Source organism: Macaca nemestrina, chromosome 8 (assembly GCF_043159975.1).
Source record: "Macaca nemestrina isolate mMacNem1 chromosome 8, mMacNem.hap1, whole genome shotgun sequence".
NCBI classification, from domain to species: domain Eukaryota; kingdom Metazoa; phylum Chordata; class Mammalia; order Primates; family Cercopithecidae; genus Macaca; species Macaca nemestrina.
Window position 1 is genome coordinate 24,870,328 of NC_092132.1, and position 16,487 is coordinate 24,886,814.

The 16,487-nt window shown below is 35.6% G+C and overlaps 1 protein-coding gene across 1 annotated transcript in view; it reads right to left on the minus strand.

The window, feature by feature from the left end:
* The window catches only part of MTB (MDM2 binding protein), a 79,778-nt gene that overhangs the window by 31,997 nt on the left and 31,294 nt on the right, over positions 1-16,487 (minus strand). Inside the window, exons 12-13 of the mRNA XM_011718737.3 lie at positions 3,383-3,556; positions 1,161-1,268 (exon numbers count right to left, since the gene is read on the minus strand). Coding sequence (XP_011717039.1) covers positions 1,161-1,268; positions 3,383-3,556 — 282 coding nt within the window. The remainder of the gene's footprint in view (positions 1-1,160; positions 1,269-3,382; positions 3,557-16,487) is intronic.

Genomic DNA, 16,487 nt, shown 5'->3' on the forward strand with positions numbered 1-16,487 from the left:
ATAAAAAGCTGCAGGAGGCTTATGGCAAGGAAATCAGGGCCTGACGGGTTTTTGGCAGGAATAGAGCAAAGTTAAAAAATGAATAATACTGATGTCTGAAATAAACATTTTATATCCATAACAATACTGGTATTTCAGTATATATGTGTGTGTGTGTTTATGTATTTGTTGGTTATAGCATGTACTACACTTTATTAAAAATGATTTGCCTTTCTAATTACACTTTCCTTGAGCAAACATCATTTTCTCGGTTTAAAAGAAAAAAAAAAACACCAATGGTTAGAGGAGCTCAAGACTACACAATTACCCTGGATTTTTACAATTGAAAAAGTTTGTAATCTTTACATGAATAACTGAGACCAAGCATTCTAAAATTATCTTCTATTGAATAGGTAGGCTACTGAATTCACACTTTTAAAATATGTTTTTAAAGAAAAGAATGATCGTTCTTATTTTATAATATATGTAATATATAATTCGAATATCTTTTTTTCCACATACAACTAAGGAGGACTCACAATTTGAATCAATTTCTTAGAAATTACATAACAATAAATAAGTTCAGTTAGGCAACAAATGAATGCTTAAAATTTGTATTAAAAAATAAGACTGATAGCCAAATTAACTGTAAAAGAGAAAACATGTGAAATTATGACTCTTTTCTGAATAAATCTATAATGCCAATGTCACTCAGCACATGAAATGTTCTTACTTATTATTGATGATCATTATTAAACTCTAAGAATCAATGCTCAAGGTAACACATTAATTTCCCTAAGACTTGCATTTTTTCCTATTTGTAGCATCCAACTTCTACCAAAAATATATAAAAAGATATTTTATCAAGAGTTCTACACTAAACAGAAAAATAAAACTTACATACCTTTTCTAGCATCCAATTAAAAACAAATTTTGAAATACAAAATTTGCTGATGAAGTATTTTTATAACTTAACAGTGACGTACAAATAAACAGAAACATTCTGAATCTAGTGAAAATATCTCTTCTACTCTACATCATCGCTGTCAAAAATAGTTCCATAAATAAGTAGCGTAACTAAAAGATAAACTATATAAGAAGAAGTGTGCAAATAAAAGTAGCTTATGTCCGAACAAGTCAACATTTTTAGAGTAGGATGAAATATACAAATTGTTACTTACTTAGGCATTCTTTCAAAGCTAAAACTTGAACATTAGCTAACTGTTTCTCTCTTTGTACAATCTGCTCCCCAGAAAAATGTGGAAGTGATAACAAGTCAAAAGGAAAACCTGAGCAATAAGAAAAAAAAAGGTCAACATTAACAATGCCCTTTGCCAACAATTAGTACTCAGTTCCTGGGAAATGTGTTACAGCAATGATTTAACAAAAAATAAAAACCAATCACTCACCTCTCTTGATCTTATATATTTCAAAGTAAATAATAATAATAATTATGCAGCAGAAAATAAGCATACTCAATTATTTTGCATTTTAAACATTGACCTGATTTTTAAATTGAGGGAATTAGATAGTAAAGCAGAATTCCCTGAATCACATTTTCTTCCACCTAATCAGAAATCACAGATAGGGAACGGGAGCCAGTCTCTAAAGATACCCCCAAAAGCCACTGAATGAACCACATCTCCTGTTATTCCTTTTTGTGCAGTACCCTCCACCACGAATCCAGCCTAGATCAATGTGCTGGATGGTCCCATGATAGCCTTAGCCGTGTCTCTCTCCCCATTCTTCATGCCCATAGTACTCAGAATAACTGTAGAACGTACTGGAAATGTACTATCTTGAAATAGGGAGGAACTGTCCAAGATAGCTTGGGTTTTTTTCCTTCGTCCCCTAAAAGCAGGATGTCCTTTAAAGCGTTGCCCAATGAGTCACATGGCCCCTGAAATACAGAAGCCAGGTCAGGCTGCCTTTTGGGGTCCCTTAGCTGTGGTGCAAACGGCACACACGCAATCAAGACTCCATCTGCCCTGGGAAGCTTTCCTGAGCCTTGGGGGCCTGGCTTACAACAGATCCTAGGCTTCTTTCTTGCTGCCTATCTGTAAGTAATAAACCTGCTTCACATAACTTGCATGTGAGTGTGTTCTGTCACACTGGACTAGGACAAATTGGTGACCAGTACATGGTGGACCTAAATAGTAGCCCAGGGGACAGCAGAAAGATGTATTTAGACTCCTGTTACTGGTGGTTGGCATAGTGATGATCTTCCCTATTCTCCACGCTGTGGCAGTCCTCCCTTAAGATTGCTAATTATTGGACATGCTTCACACTATGTAACAAGGTAACGTAAACGTGACACTGAATGACGTCTAGCTAGGACACAGAAACCCTTGCAGCTTCACAGAACAATTGCTCTAAGTCAGCAACAATATAAGAAGTCAGCCTAGGCCGGGCGCAGTGGCTCACACCTGTAATCCCAGCAGTTTGGGAGGCTGAGGTGGGCAGATCACGAGGTCAAGAGATCGAGACCATCCTGGCCAACATGGTGAAACCCTGTCTCTATTAAAAATACAAAAATTAGCTGGGCATGGTGGCGCACACCTGTAGTCCCAGCTACTCCGGAGGCTCAGGCAGGAGAATTGCTTGAACCTGGGAGGCAGAGGTTGCAGTGAGCGAAGATTGCGCCACTGCACTCCAGCCTGGTGACAGAGCAAGACTATGTCTCAAAATAAAAAAGTCAGTGAGTCTACCCTAAGACCATGATGTTTTAAGGAAGCCCAAGCTAGCTGTGAGGAAAGGGCCTGTGGAGAGAAAATCAGACCTCATCTGTTCCAGCCATCTTAGCCCAGGTACCAAACATGGGTGTGAAGAAGCTATCTTAGACATCAAGCCCTGTGGAATCTTCAAATGACTGGAGCCATAGTGTATGTGACTGTAATCATATGCACGACCTCAAAATAGAAACATCTAGCTGAGCCCATTCAACCCACAGGACCATGAGAGATAATAATAAACTGCTATTTTTAAGCTAAATTTGGGATAGTTTGTTATGCAGCAATCAATAACCTAAATAATAAAGCCTGGGAAGAGGGACAGATGGGCAATAAAATAGAACGTGTGGCTTGAGACAATGTAAATGAAAATGAGAAATCTAGCAAAATACATGTATTTAAAGTGGAAAATACTAAAAATTTCATTTTTAGAATTGAAGGCTGATCTACTAAATTTTACTAGGTATAATGTAAAAGGAATTTGCTCTTTGCACATTAAATTGTAAAAAAATGTCATAATATGTTTTAAATAAAAGGTAAATTAATGAGAGAGAATGGAGTTTGGGGAAAATAAATTCATTAAATTTTTAATATTTCTTCTACTTAAAGCCACATATGCTAACTACACACACAAACAATGTAAACATGTTTTAATACCTAAAGTTAACACTTACTCAATTTGGCTTCTTCTGTCTTTGTTTTCATCTTTCCGTGAATTAAACTGAGTGCAAATGAGCCATTGATCTGGTTGGCTGAGTGAATCAATGTGGCTTTACATCTTCTATTGCCATTACCTTGTAATAAGAGATAATAGCTTGAACACTCTCCTTTCACTTCAACATCTGGAACTAAACAAAAACAATTATCTTGTTAAGTATGTGAAAATTCAGCACACAACACAACAGAATCATACATTTGATCCATAGGATATAATAAAATTTTTATGTTATTTTAAAACAAGCTATTCATACATTCAGGGCTAGTAGTCGTTCATTTAATTGAGAAGGCTGTTAAGGCAAAAAATCATAACAAACAATTACAAAGCATAAATCTTTTATGTGTACTTATTCTTTAACTTTTGATATGGCTTACCAGAGTTCTACAGTATATTTCTTAAATAACCACATCAATAATGTTTATAGCTTCCATTTCTTCAAAGGGGAATAAACTGACTCCTACAAACACACATAACTTAATTGATGGAAGCAGAAGGGTACAGCTATACTCGGGAGTAGCTTTTTGCTTCTTGCAGTGGGCATCCATAATGTATTTTACAGAAGGAATGGAGAGCATTCATTAATCTGGCATGCCAGTTATGTGAAGGTCAGTTAAGACAGCATCTAGTATATTTTAAAAGCAAATCAAGTGAGGGTTATAGTGAAGGTTGAAGAAAAACTGTGAAGCCTTTGAGATTAAAAATAGAAGTAGAATCTTTTTTTGTTGAAGATGGTGAGTTGGACATAAACATTTATATTCACTATCTCCTGAAATTCCACTAAATGAGAATAAAGAAATCTTAAAAATAGCATAAATCTACAAAAAACTAATATCTGGAAGAGACAACAACTAAAATTTGAAAGTAGAAAAGTATATGAACAACTGGTAACAAACTTCAATCTCTCCGCTGCTAAGGAAGCTGAGAAAAACAGCAGAGAAAGCCCCAAAGCAGCACAATTTATACATGCATCCTCAAGAGGTCTGGAATTGTGACCCCAGATGGCTCTGGAAGCAAAACAAAGCTGCAATAGGAACAGAGTTTGAAAGTCAACTTGAGAAACAGGCCTCCTGATCCCTTATTCTATTCAGGCAAATGACTGTCAGAAGATTAGAGGTTTATTCTCTGAATAGGGTAAAACGAAGTGTCTTCGGCTTGAGATACATAATGCAGAGTTAAGGGCTGATTATCAGGGAATAAAAGTGAATGCTTACCTCTTTAAAAAGTTATCTATGTCTCTATTTCCCTTAAGTTTATTTTAGGGGCTATCAGGATGGCAGGGTGAGAAAGTCTGTGGACCCACTCCCCAGCAATACAAGCACAACTGGTGAAATGATCCTAAGGGTATATACCAAATTAAGAAACATTTATTCAGGAAAATATACTAAGATTAGGGTTGGGAAGAAGCAGGTTGGACAGATTGGAGCATCTATCCATTGAGTTGGAAATGGATTGGGAAGAAGCAGGTTGTGGCTTAGTATTTAAGAGTCCACAGGACTTCAGTCGCAGCCTGCTTCTCTCCACCCATTCCCAAAGCAGATGAACAGAAACTCCAATCAAAGTGGCTGTGGCCAAAAAGATGGGTCTTCCTCTTCCCTCGCTTCCAATAAAGGGTTACAGCATCTCATGGGAAGGAGCAGGCTGCCAGCAATTTCTCATCCCCTCATTCTGAGTTGAAAAGACTAAATTCCTGATGCGTATGATGAGAATTTGGGGACTTCTTTCTCCACCTAGCTCCTGCTCATAAGGTAGAGGTTCTACCCCAGGATAGCAAAGCTGAGAAAATAGGGACCCAAATGTCCTCACCTCGGCGCATTCACAGGGCAGTTTCTACACTGGGAGAGGTATATAAAGAAGACCAGAAGCTACATGCTGGCCCAGCTACCAAAGTAGTGGCTCAGAGATTTTGCCCAGGGGAAGAGACCTCAAAACAGAAGGCCCTAAACTCTACCCAAAGAAACTGACTTCATCTGACTCAGATTGCAGTAAGTTGGAGCCTAAAGGGGGTCTCAAAAACTATGGAGACTTGGTAATAAGCAAATAAAAGGAGGCTGGTAGTTCACCTAATTAAGAGAAACAAGCAAAAGATCTCGTTCATTAGAGAGAACGGGGGAATGAGACAGCTAAGAAGCGTCATCTTGGTGTCAGAATTCAAATCGAAGAATGCCCACAAAAATGAATCAAATTTAAATGGATGTGGAACAATTTAAGCCCCAATGCATTGTCAAAAACAATAAAGCAATTAGTGAAGATGGCAATTAGTGAAGTATAAAGCAGCTACATGTGACAGCAAATGAGACAGACAAAGAAGGTATCAGGGAAAGGGAAAGTGAGTCAGGCAGAGACCACTGGATGCCCAGGGTGAATCTGGCCACGCTGAAGGCTGCACCCTCTGAAGAGTGACACCAAAGTCAAACAGACTTCATTAAAATTCATACTATAAGCAATACAAGCCCAACTCATACAACAAATAAATATACAAACAACAAGAAAACAAACCTAATAAGGGGGGAGAGAAATTATTAACCAACAACTATAATATATTACCTAAATTGTCATCTTTATCAAGAAATTATGAGACATGCAAAGAAACAGGAAGGTGTAATACCTACAGAAGGGGAAAAGCAAGTGATATAAAATACTTGTGAGAGGTCCCAGAAGTTAAATATAACAAAGACTTCAAAGCAAACATTACAAATATGTTCAAAGAACTAAAGGAAACCACATGAAAGGCACGATGACAGTCTCATCTAATAGAGAATCTAGATGAAAAGATATAAAATAAAAACCCAATGGAAACACTGGAGTGGAAAAGTACAATAAACTTAAAAGGACTGAAATCATTAGTCCTTTTAGACACTAATAATTCAGAGAAATCTGGGAAATTAACAAATATGTGGAAATTAAACAACACACCAACAAAAGATATATGAAATCATAATGGAAATTTAAAAATACTCTGAGATAAACAAAAGATATAAAGTTTATCAAATACAGCTGAAGTAGTGTTAAAGATCTCAATCAATAACCTAACCTTCTACCTTAAGACACCGAAAAAAGAGGAAGCCCAGCAATTCCACTCCACTCCTAGATTTATACCAAAAATGATTTTAAGCCTGTACCTGTATATTCAGAGCAGCATTATTCATAATAGCCTAAAAGTGTCAACATTCCAAATGTCCATCAACTGATGTGTGGATAAAATGTGGTATATCTAAGTGATGAAATATTATTCAGCAATAAAGAGGATGACGTACTGGCATATGCTACAGCATGTACAGCATGGATGAACTTTGAAAACATACTAAGTCCAAGAAGCCAGTCATTACAAACTAGATATTATATGATTACACTTCTATGATATGTCCCAAACAGTCAAATCTATACAGACCAAAATAGATACATGGTTGCTTAGGGGTAGGGGGAGGAATGGGTGGTGGAAATGCGCAATGATTGGTAATGCGTATGGGGTTTCTTTCCAGGGAGATTAAAATGCCCTAAACTTGATTGTGGTGATAGTGGCACAATTCTGTGATTATATTTTTAAAGTCACTGAATTGTAAACTTTAAAAGGGTAAAATGTATGGTATGCATTATATCTCTGTAAAACTGTATTTTTAAAAATTATCTTAGGAATGTAAAGTTCCGCTTACAAAAAGAAAGTTCTTGACAGTACTTCAGTTCTTTAGAGACAACCACACAGCATATAAAAGATCCTTTTATATAGTATACAGAATGTCATATATACACATATATACATCCCAAAATACTAAGAAAGTACTGTAATTTTATTACAATAGCTACAGTTTATTTCAGAGATAGGAAGATACTGTGGGTCATAGTCTATCCCCTAAAACAATGATGAAGTAACAAAAACAATTTTTACAATCAGATTGCTAGAGTGACATTAATTCTGTTCATAAACTATAGTTTTACAACATGAATTTAAATAAAGGTTATTAGAAAAGAAAAACACTTGTTGTTACCAGTTTTATTTGAAATTAAGGTTTGCCAAAAGATACAGTGACCTTAATTCATTTACCATTTTAGCTACTTGCTGATTCGACTTACATATATCTCTTCTATCTATGACATTCTTTCCACATTTATTTTAAATCTCATCACCTTTATTTGCATTTTAATCACTGAAGTTTGTAATTACAACAACCTTATTTTCCTCAAAAGAAAAATATTTACTGTAAAGAATTCTCCTAGCCATAATGACTCTGCAGTCATTTAAAAAATGTTGCTCCAGATTTGGCAGGTGTTAATTGAAGACTTATTAAATAACTTTTATGTAAATACCACAGAGAGTAACAGATTTACAATTAGCATAGTTATTCTAGCCTCATCACTCTTCCTAAATAAGGGAAAATGATTACTAAAAAAAAGTCTGTCTATTTTCAACTGCTATGTTTATTTACATTATCATTTGATAAGGTGTTGGCTTGTATGCCCCTTCTCCACCAAAAGCATACATATATTTTGGATAATACTATACAGATAAAATGGGAGAAGCAGAAACTACCAAGTGTCTATTAGTTGCATCAAAGTTTACAGATAACACATAAACCACAATAAAGTCTTATGTCTTTATTATTAGCAAAAAAAATTCTTATATAATAAAAATCAAGTTATATTCTTTGTCAATAAGTTTCTTAGTGGTTCTTAAAACCCTGTAACACTCATTTTTAACGGTTAATATGAAAACAAAATTATAACAATCTAAAGGATAAATAATATTCCACATAATAGAAGGAAAAAAAATATCCCAGGACTACAGGGGAAACAGGATATTCTGGGTAAGTGAATATTCTGACTTACTGATAGTTATTATATATGTTCATAAAGAAATGGCAAAATAATATAACCAATTATTTTAATAATCATTCCAAAAATGAAATAATAAAACAAAATCTAGTTTCCAATGTAGGCATCTTAGGAGGCTACACTCTTTTCAACAATGAGATCGCTGTTTAACTCAAGACTCAACTTTTGAAACAGCCCTTAGTGCCAGGTGGGGAGGCACAAGAAAAAACATCAATCTAAGTACTTTATATTCATAAAGTATCTTCAAAAATGTATTTCCTAGCCTGATACCCCACCGTATTCATCAGACTAAGCTTTGAACAATTTAGCATAAAACTAGGCTGCCGCTGACATTGTTCAAGAAAATGACTGTGGCTCAATTTTTTAAAAAATCTAAAATAGTTTAAAAAATGACAGTACTGGCCGGGCGTGGTGGCTCACACCTGTAATCCCAGCACTTTGGGAGGCTGAAGTGGGTGGATCATGAGGTCAGGAGATCAAGACTATCCTGGCTAACACGGTGAAACCCCATCTCTACTAAAAATACAAAAAATTAGCGGGGCGTGGTGGCACACGCCTGTAATCTTAGCTACTCAGGAGGCTGAGGCAGGAGAATCGCTTGAATCCAGGAGGTGGAGGTTGCAATGAGCTGAGATCCGGCTACTGCATTCCAGCCTGGGGAACAAAGCAAGACTCCGTCTCAAAAAAAGAAAAAGAAGAAAAAAAAAGGATAGTACTGTTGAGTAGGTGTATAACTCACTACTGTGAAAATTATAAAAACACAGGATTTATAAATTCCACCATGACTATTTTAAACAATTAAGTAATATTAGGGTCATAAACTATATACATTTCCTCTTAATTACAATATTAAAAAATACACAATTTGAAAGCTACAATGAATAGAGAAGCCACTCAGAAGATATTTCCAGATCTTATTCATTATGAACAGCAATGATTTCTTTGTTGTTTCACAGACACAGAAGCATATAAGATTGGAGAGAATAACAAAAAGCTACTGCAGAATTTAGAAAGAGTGTACCTTCCATTACCAATTTGATTCAAACAAGTTTGAGATACAGTAAGCAAGTAGTAGTAGTATCCTCATTTTCTAGATTAGGAATTAAAAGGCCTAAAGCAGTGATTCTTAAATTTTTTCTGCCTCAAAGCATCGAAAGGATTCTTCAGTAACAGCGATGTCACCTAGTGTTGGGGAAAGCACCACCTAGGGCAGAGGTTCTCAATCTTGGATACACATTTGAACCACCAAGGATGCTCTAACAAACCGCTGATACCCTAGGTCCACCCCAGAGATTTGGGTTGAATTATTTTCAGGTGGAGCTCAGCTTGACCTTTTTAAATAACTGTCAAGGTGATTCTAATTTACAGCTGGTGTTAAGAATCATTGAACTAGAGAGAGAAACAAAAACTCTGCATTTAGACTGAAGGACCTAAATGATTCTTAGAAAAAAAGTGATTCTTTAAATAACTTTAAATAACTGTCAAAATGATTCTAATTTGTAGCTGGTGTTAAGAATCATTGAACTAGAGAGAGAAACAAAAACTCTGCATTTAGACTGAAGGACCTAAATGATTCTTAGAAAAAAAGTGATTCTTTAAATAACTTTAAATAACTGTCAAAATGATTCTAATGTGTAGCTGGTGTTAAGAATCATTACGCTAGAGAGATAAATAAAACTCTGCATTTAGGTTGAAGGACCTAAATGATTCTTACAAAAAGTGATCCTTACAAAAAATAAAAAGCTTTAATAGTGTACAATTACATAGGTATTTACATATGTACATATATTAAGGTCTAACTTTAACAAATTTCGGGAAATGTAAACAACTTTGCATCCACTATGAACCAGTTTTGAGAAACTTCTATCACACCTTTGCAGTCAATCTCCCTTCCATCCATGGCCTCAGACAACCATTGATCTGCTTTGTCTCCTGCCTTTTATAGAAATTTCATACATATAATCTTACAATAAATAATCTAACCTTGTCTGACTTTATTTATAAACTTAGCACTATGTTTTTCAGGTACACCCCAAACTTTTCATGCCTTCTCATTCCTCTGTATTCCACTATATGCAAAAAAAAAAAGATCTCTTCACCAGATGATAGATATTTGCATAGTTTCCAAGTGTTGGCTATTACGAATAATGCTTTTATAAACACTTGCATATAAGCCTTTGTGTAAACATAATGTTCTCATTTCTCCTGGGTAAATATCTAGGAATGAAAGGGCTGGGTTGTACAGTCAGGTGCAAGTTTAACTAACAAACTGGTTTCCTTACTAGCTGTGCTATATTGTACATCCCCAGCAACAATGTGTGAGATGTGCAGTTTCTCCACATCCTCATCAACATTTGATAGTCACTGTTTTCGATTACAGCTGTTCTAGTGAGTGTATTGTAGAATCACATTTTGGTTGTAATTTGCATCTCCCAAAAGACTAATGATGTCGGGCATCTTTTCATGGAGTTTACTAGTCATTCATGTATCCTCTTTGGTGAAATGTCTATTCAAGCATTTCACTCATTTATTAATTGGGTTGTTTTATTATATATAAAATTGTGAGAATTTTTCAAATATATCTGTCCATTGTCAGATATATGATTGGAAATATTTTCTCTACGTAGCTTGTTTTTAAATGTTCTAATAGTGTTTATCAAAAAGTAAGCATCTGAACCTTGGTGAATTCTACTCTATAGATTTGTTTTCTTTTTCTAATTTATAGATTTGTTATCTTACAAAAGTTTTATAATTTTAGCTCTTGAATTTAGTTATATGACCCATTTTGAGCTAATTTTCATTTAAAGTAAAAGGCTAAATACATATATATACACATAATTTTTACATATGGATATCCAATTCTTCCAGCAGTGTGTTGAGACTATCCTGTTGCCATTGGCATCTGACTCTATTCTGTTCCATGGATCTATGTATTCTTAGCCCAATACCACAATGTCTTGATAACTGTGGCTTTATAATAAGTCATGAAATCAGGTAGCTAAGTTCTCAAATGTTGTTTTTACTTTTCAAAATTGTTCTGGTCATTTTAGGTGCTTTGCAATTCCATATAAACTTAGGATCAGTTTGTCAATTTCTTTTATTTCTTTTTTTTTTTTTTTTTTTTTTTGAGATGGAGTCTCGCTCTGTCACCTGTGCTGGAGTGCAGTGGCATGATCTCGGCTCACTGCAACCTCTGCCTCCTGGGTTCAAGCGATTCCCCTGCCTCAGCCTCCAGAGCAGCTGGGATTACAGGCGCCTGCCACCACGCCCAGCTAATTTTTGTGTATATATATATATATATATATATATATATATATATATATATATTTTGTAGAGACGGGGTTTCGCCATGTTGGCCAGGCTGGTCTTGAACTTCTGCAGTTTGTCAATTTCTACAGAAAGTCCTGCTGGAACTTCGATGGGCATTGGGTTGAATTTGGAGTTCTATCTTAATAATACTGAGTTTTCCAAACTCTAAATATGGTATATATCTCCATTTACTTATATCTTCTTTAATTAATCTCAGTAATGCTTTGGGGTTTTCAGTGTACACGTCTTATACTTCTTTTGGTAGGCATATTCTTCAATATTTTATTCATTAATTTCTGGTTAATTTTTTCCTTCTACTCACTTAAGTCTTCTTGCTTACTGAGGTTGATGGTTAAATTGATTGTTGATCTTTCTTCCATGCTAAGATAAGCATTTCAGATATTCTTAGTACTGCTTTAGCTGTGTTCCATACATTTTGTTTTGTTTTTACTTTCATTCACTTAAAACTATTTTCTAATTTCCTTTTTGATTTTTTCTTTGATCTATAGGTTATTTGGAAGTGTGTTAATTTCCAAATAGTTGAGAGATCTCTCAGGTTTCTTTCTGTTGTCAATTTCTAACTTAATTCCATTGAAATTGGAGGATATCGTGTATATTATTTCTATCCTTTTAAATTTGCTGAGATTCATTTAATGGGGAGCATGTATATGGGTCTGTCCTGAAGCATGTTTCATATGTGCTTGAAAAGAATGAGTATAAAGTTAAGTGTACAATAAAGGCTGGTAGTCAAGTTAGTTGAAAGGTTTACCACTGTATTCCTAGCACAGTAACGCCTTGCACACAGCAGGCACAAAAAAAATATTTGTGGACTAAAAGAATACTTTGTCGGCTGGGCGCAGTGGCTCATGCCCGTAATCCCAGCACTTTGGGAGGCCGAGGCAGGCGGATCACGAGGTCAGGAGATCAAGACCATCCTGGCTAACACGGTGAAACCCCATCTCCACTAAAAATACAAAAAAAAAAAAAAAAAAAAATTAGCCGGGCATGGTGGCGGACACCTGTAGTCCCAGTTATTCGGGAGGCTGCGGCAGGAGAATGGCGTGAACCCGGGAGGCGGAGACTGCAGTGAGCCGAGATCGCGCCACCACACTCCAGCCTGTGTGACAGAGCGAGACTCTATCTCAAAAAACAAAAACGAAAACCAAAAAAAACTTTGTCTCTGTCACTAAAATTTCTTTCAAAATCCTTATCAGTCCTTTATTTCTCAAGATGAAATTTATAGGTCACTTGCACTGTGCTATTTTAGCCTTACCTGTTTCAGCCCACTGTTTTTTATTTTGAGTTTAGATTCAGGAGGTACATATGCAGGTTTTCCATAATGGTATATTGTGTGATGTCAAGATTTGCACTTCTATTAATCCCATCACCCAGTGAACACAGCATGCAACTTCTCTCCTTTGGAGTCCCCAGTGTCTACTGTTCCTGTATTTATATTTGTGTATATCCAGGGTTAGCCTCCATTTGTGAGAACATGTGATATTTGGTTTTCTGTTTCTGTGATAATTCCTTCAGGATAATGGCCTCCAGCTGTATCCTTGGTGTTGCAAAGGACATGGTTCCACAGTATTCCATGGTGTACATGTACTACATTTCTTATGGCTGCACAGTATTCCATGGTGTATATGTACCATCTTTTTATAGCTGCATAGTAGTCCATGGTGTTTATGTATCGATTTTATGGCTGCATAGTATCCCATAGCATACATGTACCATCTTTTTTATGGCTGTGTAGTATTCCTGGTATATATGTACCACATTTTCTTTATCCAATCCTCTGTTGATGTCAGCCCACTATTTTGAAACATTTTCACCATGGTGATTTGAATGTGAAAAAGGCACATGCTTCATTATTTCAAAACATTTTATCAGTCATTAGTCTAGTCCCTCTAAAAATATTTTTATTAGAAGAATTGTTAGTCAACAAAACAATCAGATATGATTTTCTCCAAGAGTACCTTTAACACATTTCTTTTCAAAAGAATTCCAATTTTAAAAAATGAGGCAATATTCAAGTTTAGACTTCTAAAATTATCAAACATCTAGAATTATAAAATTGTGAGATATTATTATTCTGCTACATGAGAATAAATTATTTCCACAAACATCAAGACATAAAATTGAAAAGACTAAGTTTTTTTTTTTTATTTAAATTTTAAGTTCTGGGATACATGTACAGAATGTGCAGGTTTGTTACATAGATATACACGTGCCATGGTGGTTTGCTGCACCCATCAACCTGTCATCTACATTAGGTATTTCTCCTAATGCTATCCCTCTCCTAGCCCCCCATCCCCTGACAGGCCCCAGTGTGTGATGTTCCCCTCCCTGTGTCCATGTGTTCTCATTGTTCAACTCCCACTTAAGAGTGAGAACATGCAGTGTTTGATTTTCTGTTCTTGTGTTAGTTTGCTGAGAATGATGGTTTCCAGCTTCATCCATGTCCCTGCAAAGGACATGTACTCATTCTTTTTTATGGCTGTGTAGTATTCCATGATGTATATGTGCCACATTTTCTTTATCACATCTACCATTGAAGGGCATTTGGGTTGGTTCCAAGTCTTTGCTATTGCGAATAGTGCCACAATAAACATATATGTGCATGTGTCTTTATAGTAGAATGATTTATAATCCTTTGGGTATATGCCCAGTAATGGGGTTGCTGGGTCAAATGGTATTTCTGGTTCTAGATCCTTAAGGAATTGCCACACTGTCTTCCACAATGGTTGAACCAATTTACACTCCCAGCAGTGTATAAGTGTTCCTATTTCTCCACATCCTCTCCAGCATCTGTTGTTTCCTGACTTTTCAATGATCATCATTCTAACTGGTGCGAGATGGTATCTCATTGTGGTTTTGATTTGCATTTCTCTAATGACCAGTGATGATGAGCTTTTTTTCATATGTTTATTGACTGCATAAATGTCTTTTTTTGAGAGGTGTCTGTTCATATCCTTTGCCCACTTTTTGATCGGGTTGTTTGCTTTTTTCTTGAAAATTTGTTTAAGTTCCTTGTAGATTCTGGATTTTAGCTCTTTGTCACATGGAGAGATTGCAAAATTTTTCTCCCATTCTGCAGGTTCCCTGTTCACTCTGATGATAGTTTCTTTGCTGTGCAGAAGCTCTTTAGTTTAATTAGATTCCATTTGTCAATTTTGGCTTTTGTTGTCATTGCTTTCGGTGTCTTATCATGAAGTCTTTGCCCATGCCTATGTCCTGAAAGGAATTGCCTAGGTTTTCTTCTAGGGTTTTTATGGTTTTAGGTCTTATGTGTAAGTCTTTAATCCATCTTGAGTTAATTTTTGTATAAGGTGTAAGGAAGGGGTCCAGTTTCAGCTTTCTGCATATGGCTAGCCAGTTTTCCCAGCACCATTTAGTAAATAGGGAATCCTTTCCCCATTGTTTGTTTTTGTCAGGTTTGTCAAAGATTAGATGGTTGTAGATGTGTGGCATTATTTCTGAGGCCTCTGTTCTGTTCCATTGGTCTATATATCTGTTTTGGTACCAGCACCATGCTGTTTTGGTTACTGTAGTCTTGTAGTATAGTTTGAAGTCAGGTAGCGTGATGCCTCCAGCTTTGTACTTTTTGCTTAGGATTGTCTTGGCTATACAAGCTCTTTTTTGGTTCTATATGAAATTTAAAGTAGTTTTTCTAATTCTGTGAAGAAAGTCAGTGGTAGCTTGATGGGGATAGCATTGAATCTATAAATTACTTTGGGCAGTAAGGCCATTTTCACGGTTCTGATCCCACCTATCTATGAGCATGAAATGTTTTTCTATTTGTTTGTGTCCTCTCTTATTTCCTTGAGCAGTGCTTTGTAGTTCTCCTTGAAGAGGTCCTTCACATCCTTTGTAAGCTGGATTCCTAGGTATTTTATTCTCTTTGTAGCAATTGTGAGTTCACTCATGGTTTTGTTCTCTGTTTATCTATTATTGGTGTATAGGAATGCTTGTGATTTTTGCACACTGATTTTGTATCCTGAGACTTTGCTGAAGTTGTTTATCAGCTTAAGGAGATTTTGGGCTGAGACGATGGAGTTTTCTAAATAAACAATCATGCCATCTGCAAACAGATAATTTGACTTCCTCTCTTCCTATGTGAATACCGTTTAATTTCTTTCTCTTGCCTGATTACCTTGGCCAGAACTTCCAATACTATGTTGAATAGGAGTGGTGAGAGAGGGCACCCTTGTCTTGTGCCAGTTTTTAAAGGGAATCCTTCCAGGTTTTGCCAATTCAGTATGATACTGGCTATGGGTTTATCATAAATAGTTCTTATTATTTTGAGATACGTTCCATCAATACCTAGCTTATTGAGAGTTTTAGCATGAAGGGGTGTTTATTGAAGGCCAAAAAGACCAAGTTTAAAAAATTATTTTCAATGAAAGTATACATTATGTGACAAAACAAATCATGCATGGCCTTTAGATACATTTAAAATTAGGTAGAAATTCTAATTCCACCCTGTGACATTAGATAAGGTTCTTGGTTTCCTTGATTGCCTTATTTTTCTCAATTGTAATATAAAGGATTTTTTAAAAACCTACTTCTCAATATTGTTTTGAGAATTAAAGATAATGAATCCACAGCGTATGGCACATAGTAGGCCTTCAATATTGGGAGATAAAATTTTTTTATTACTTATCTATGATTTGTTTAGGTTGCACATGATCATTCAATTTTTTGACAACTTCATAAAATATCTCTGTAAACATGGTGAGCCAGCCATTTTTCACTGCTCATCTGTCTTCTCAATAAGTTTTACATATAGACATTTTTCGTTTGAAATGTAATATGGTTGACTTAATTGCATTTGTTTGTACAGTGCTTTTGCATTTTTCCTGTATCATAGTAATTTCTGGGTATTTTATTGAATACCAATTTTAAAAGGCATTCATTTGCTATTA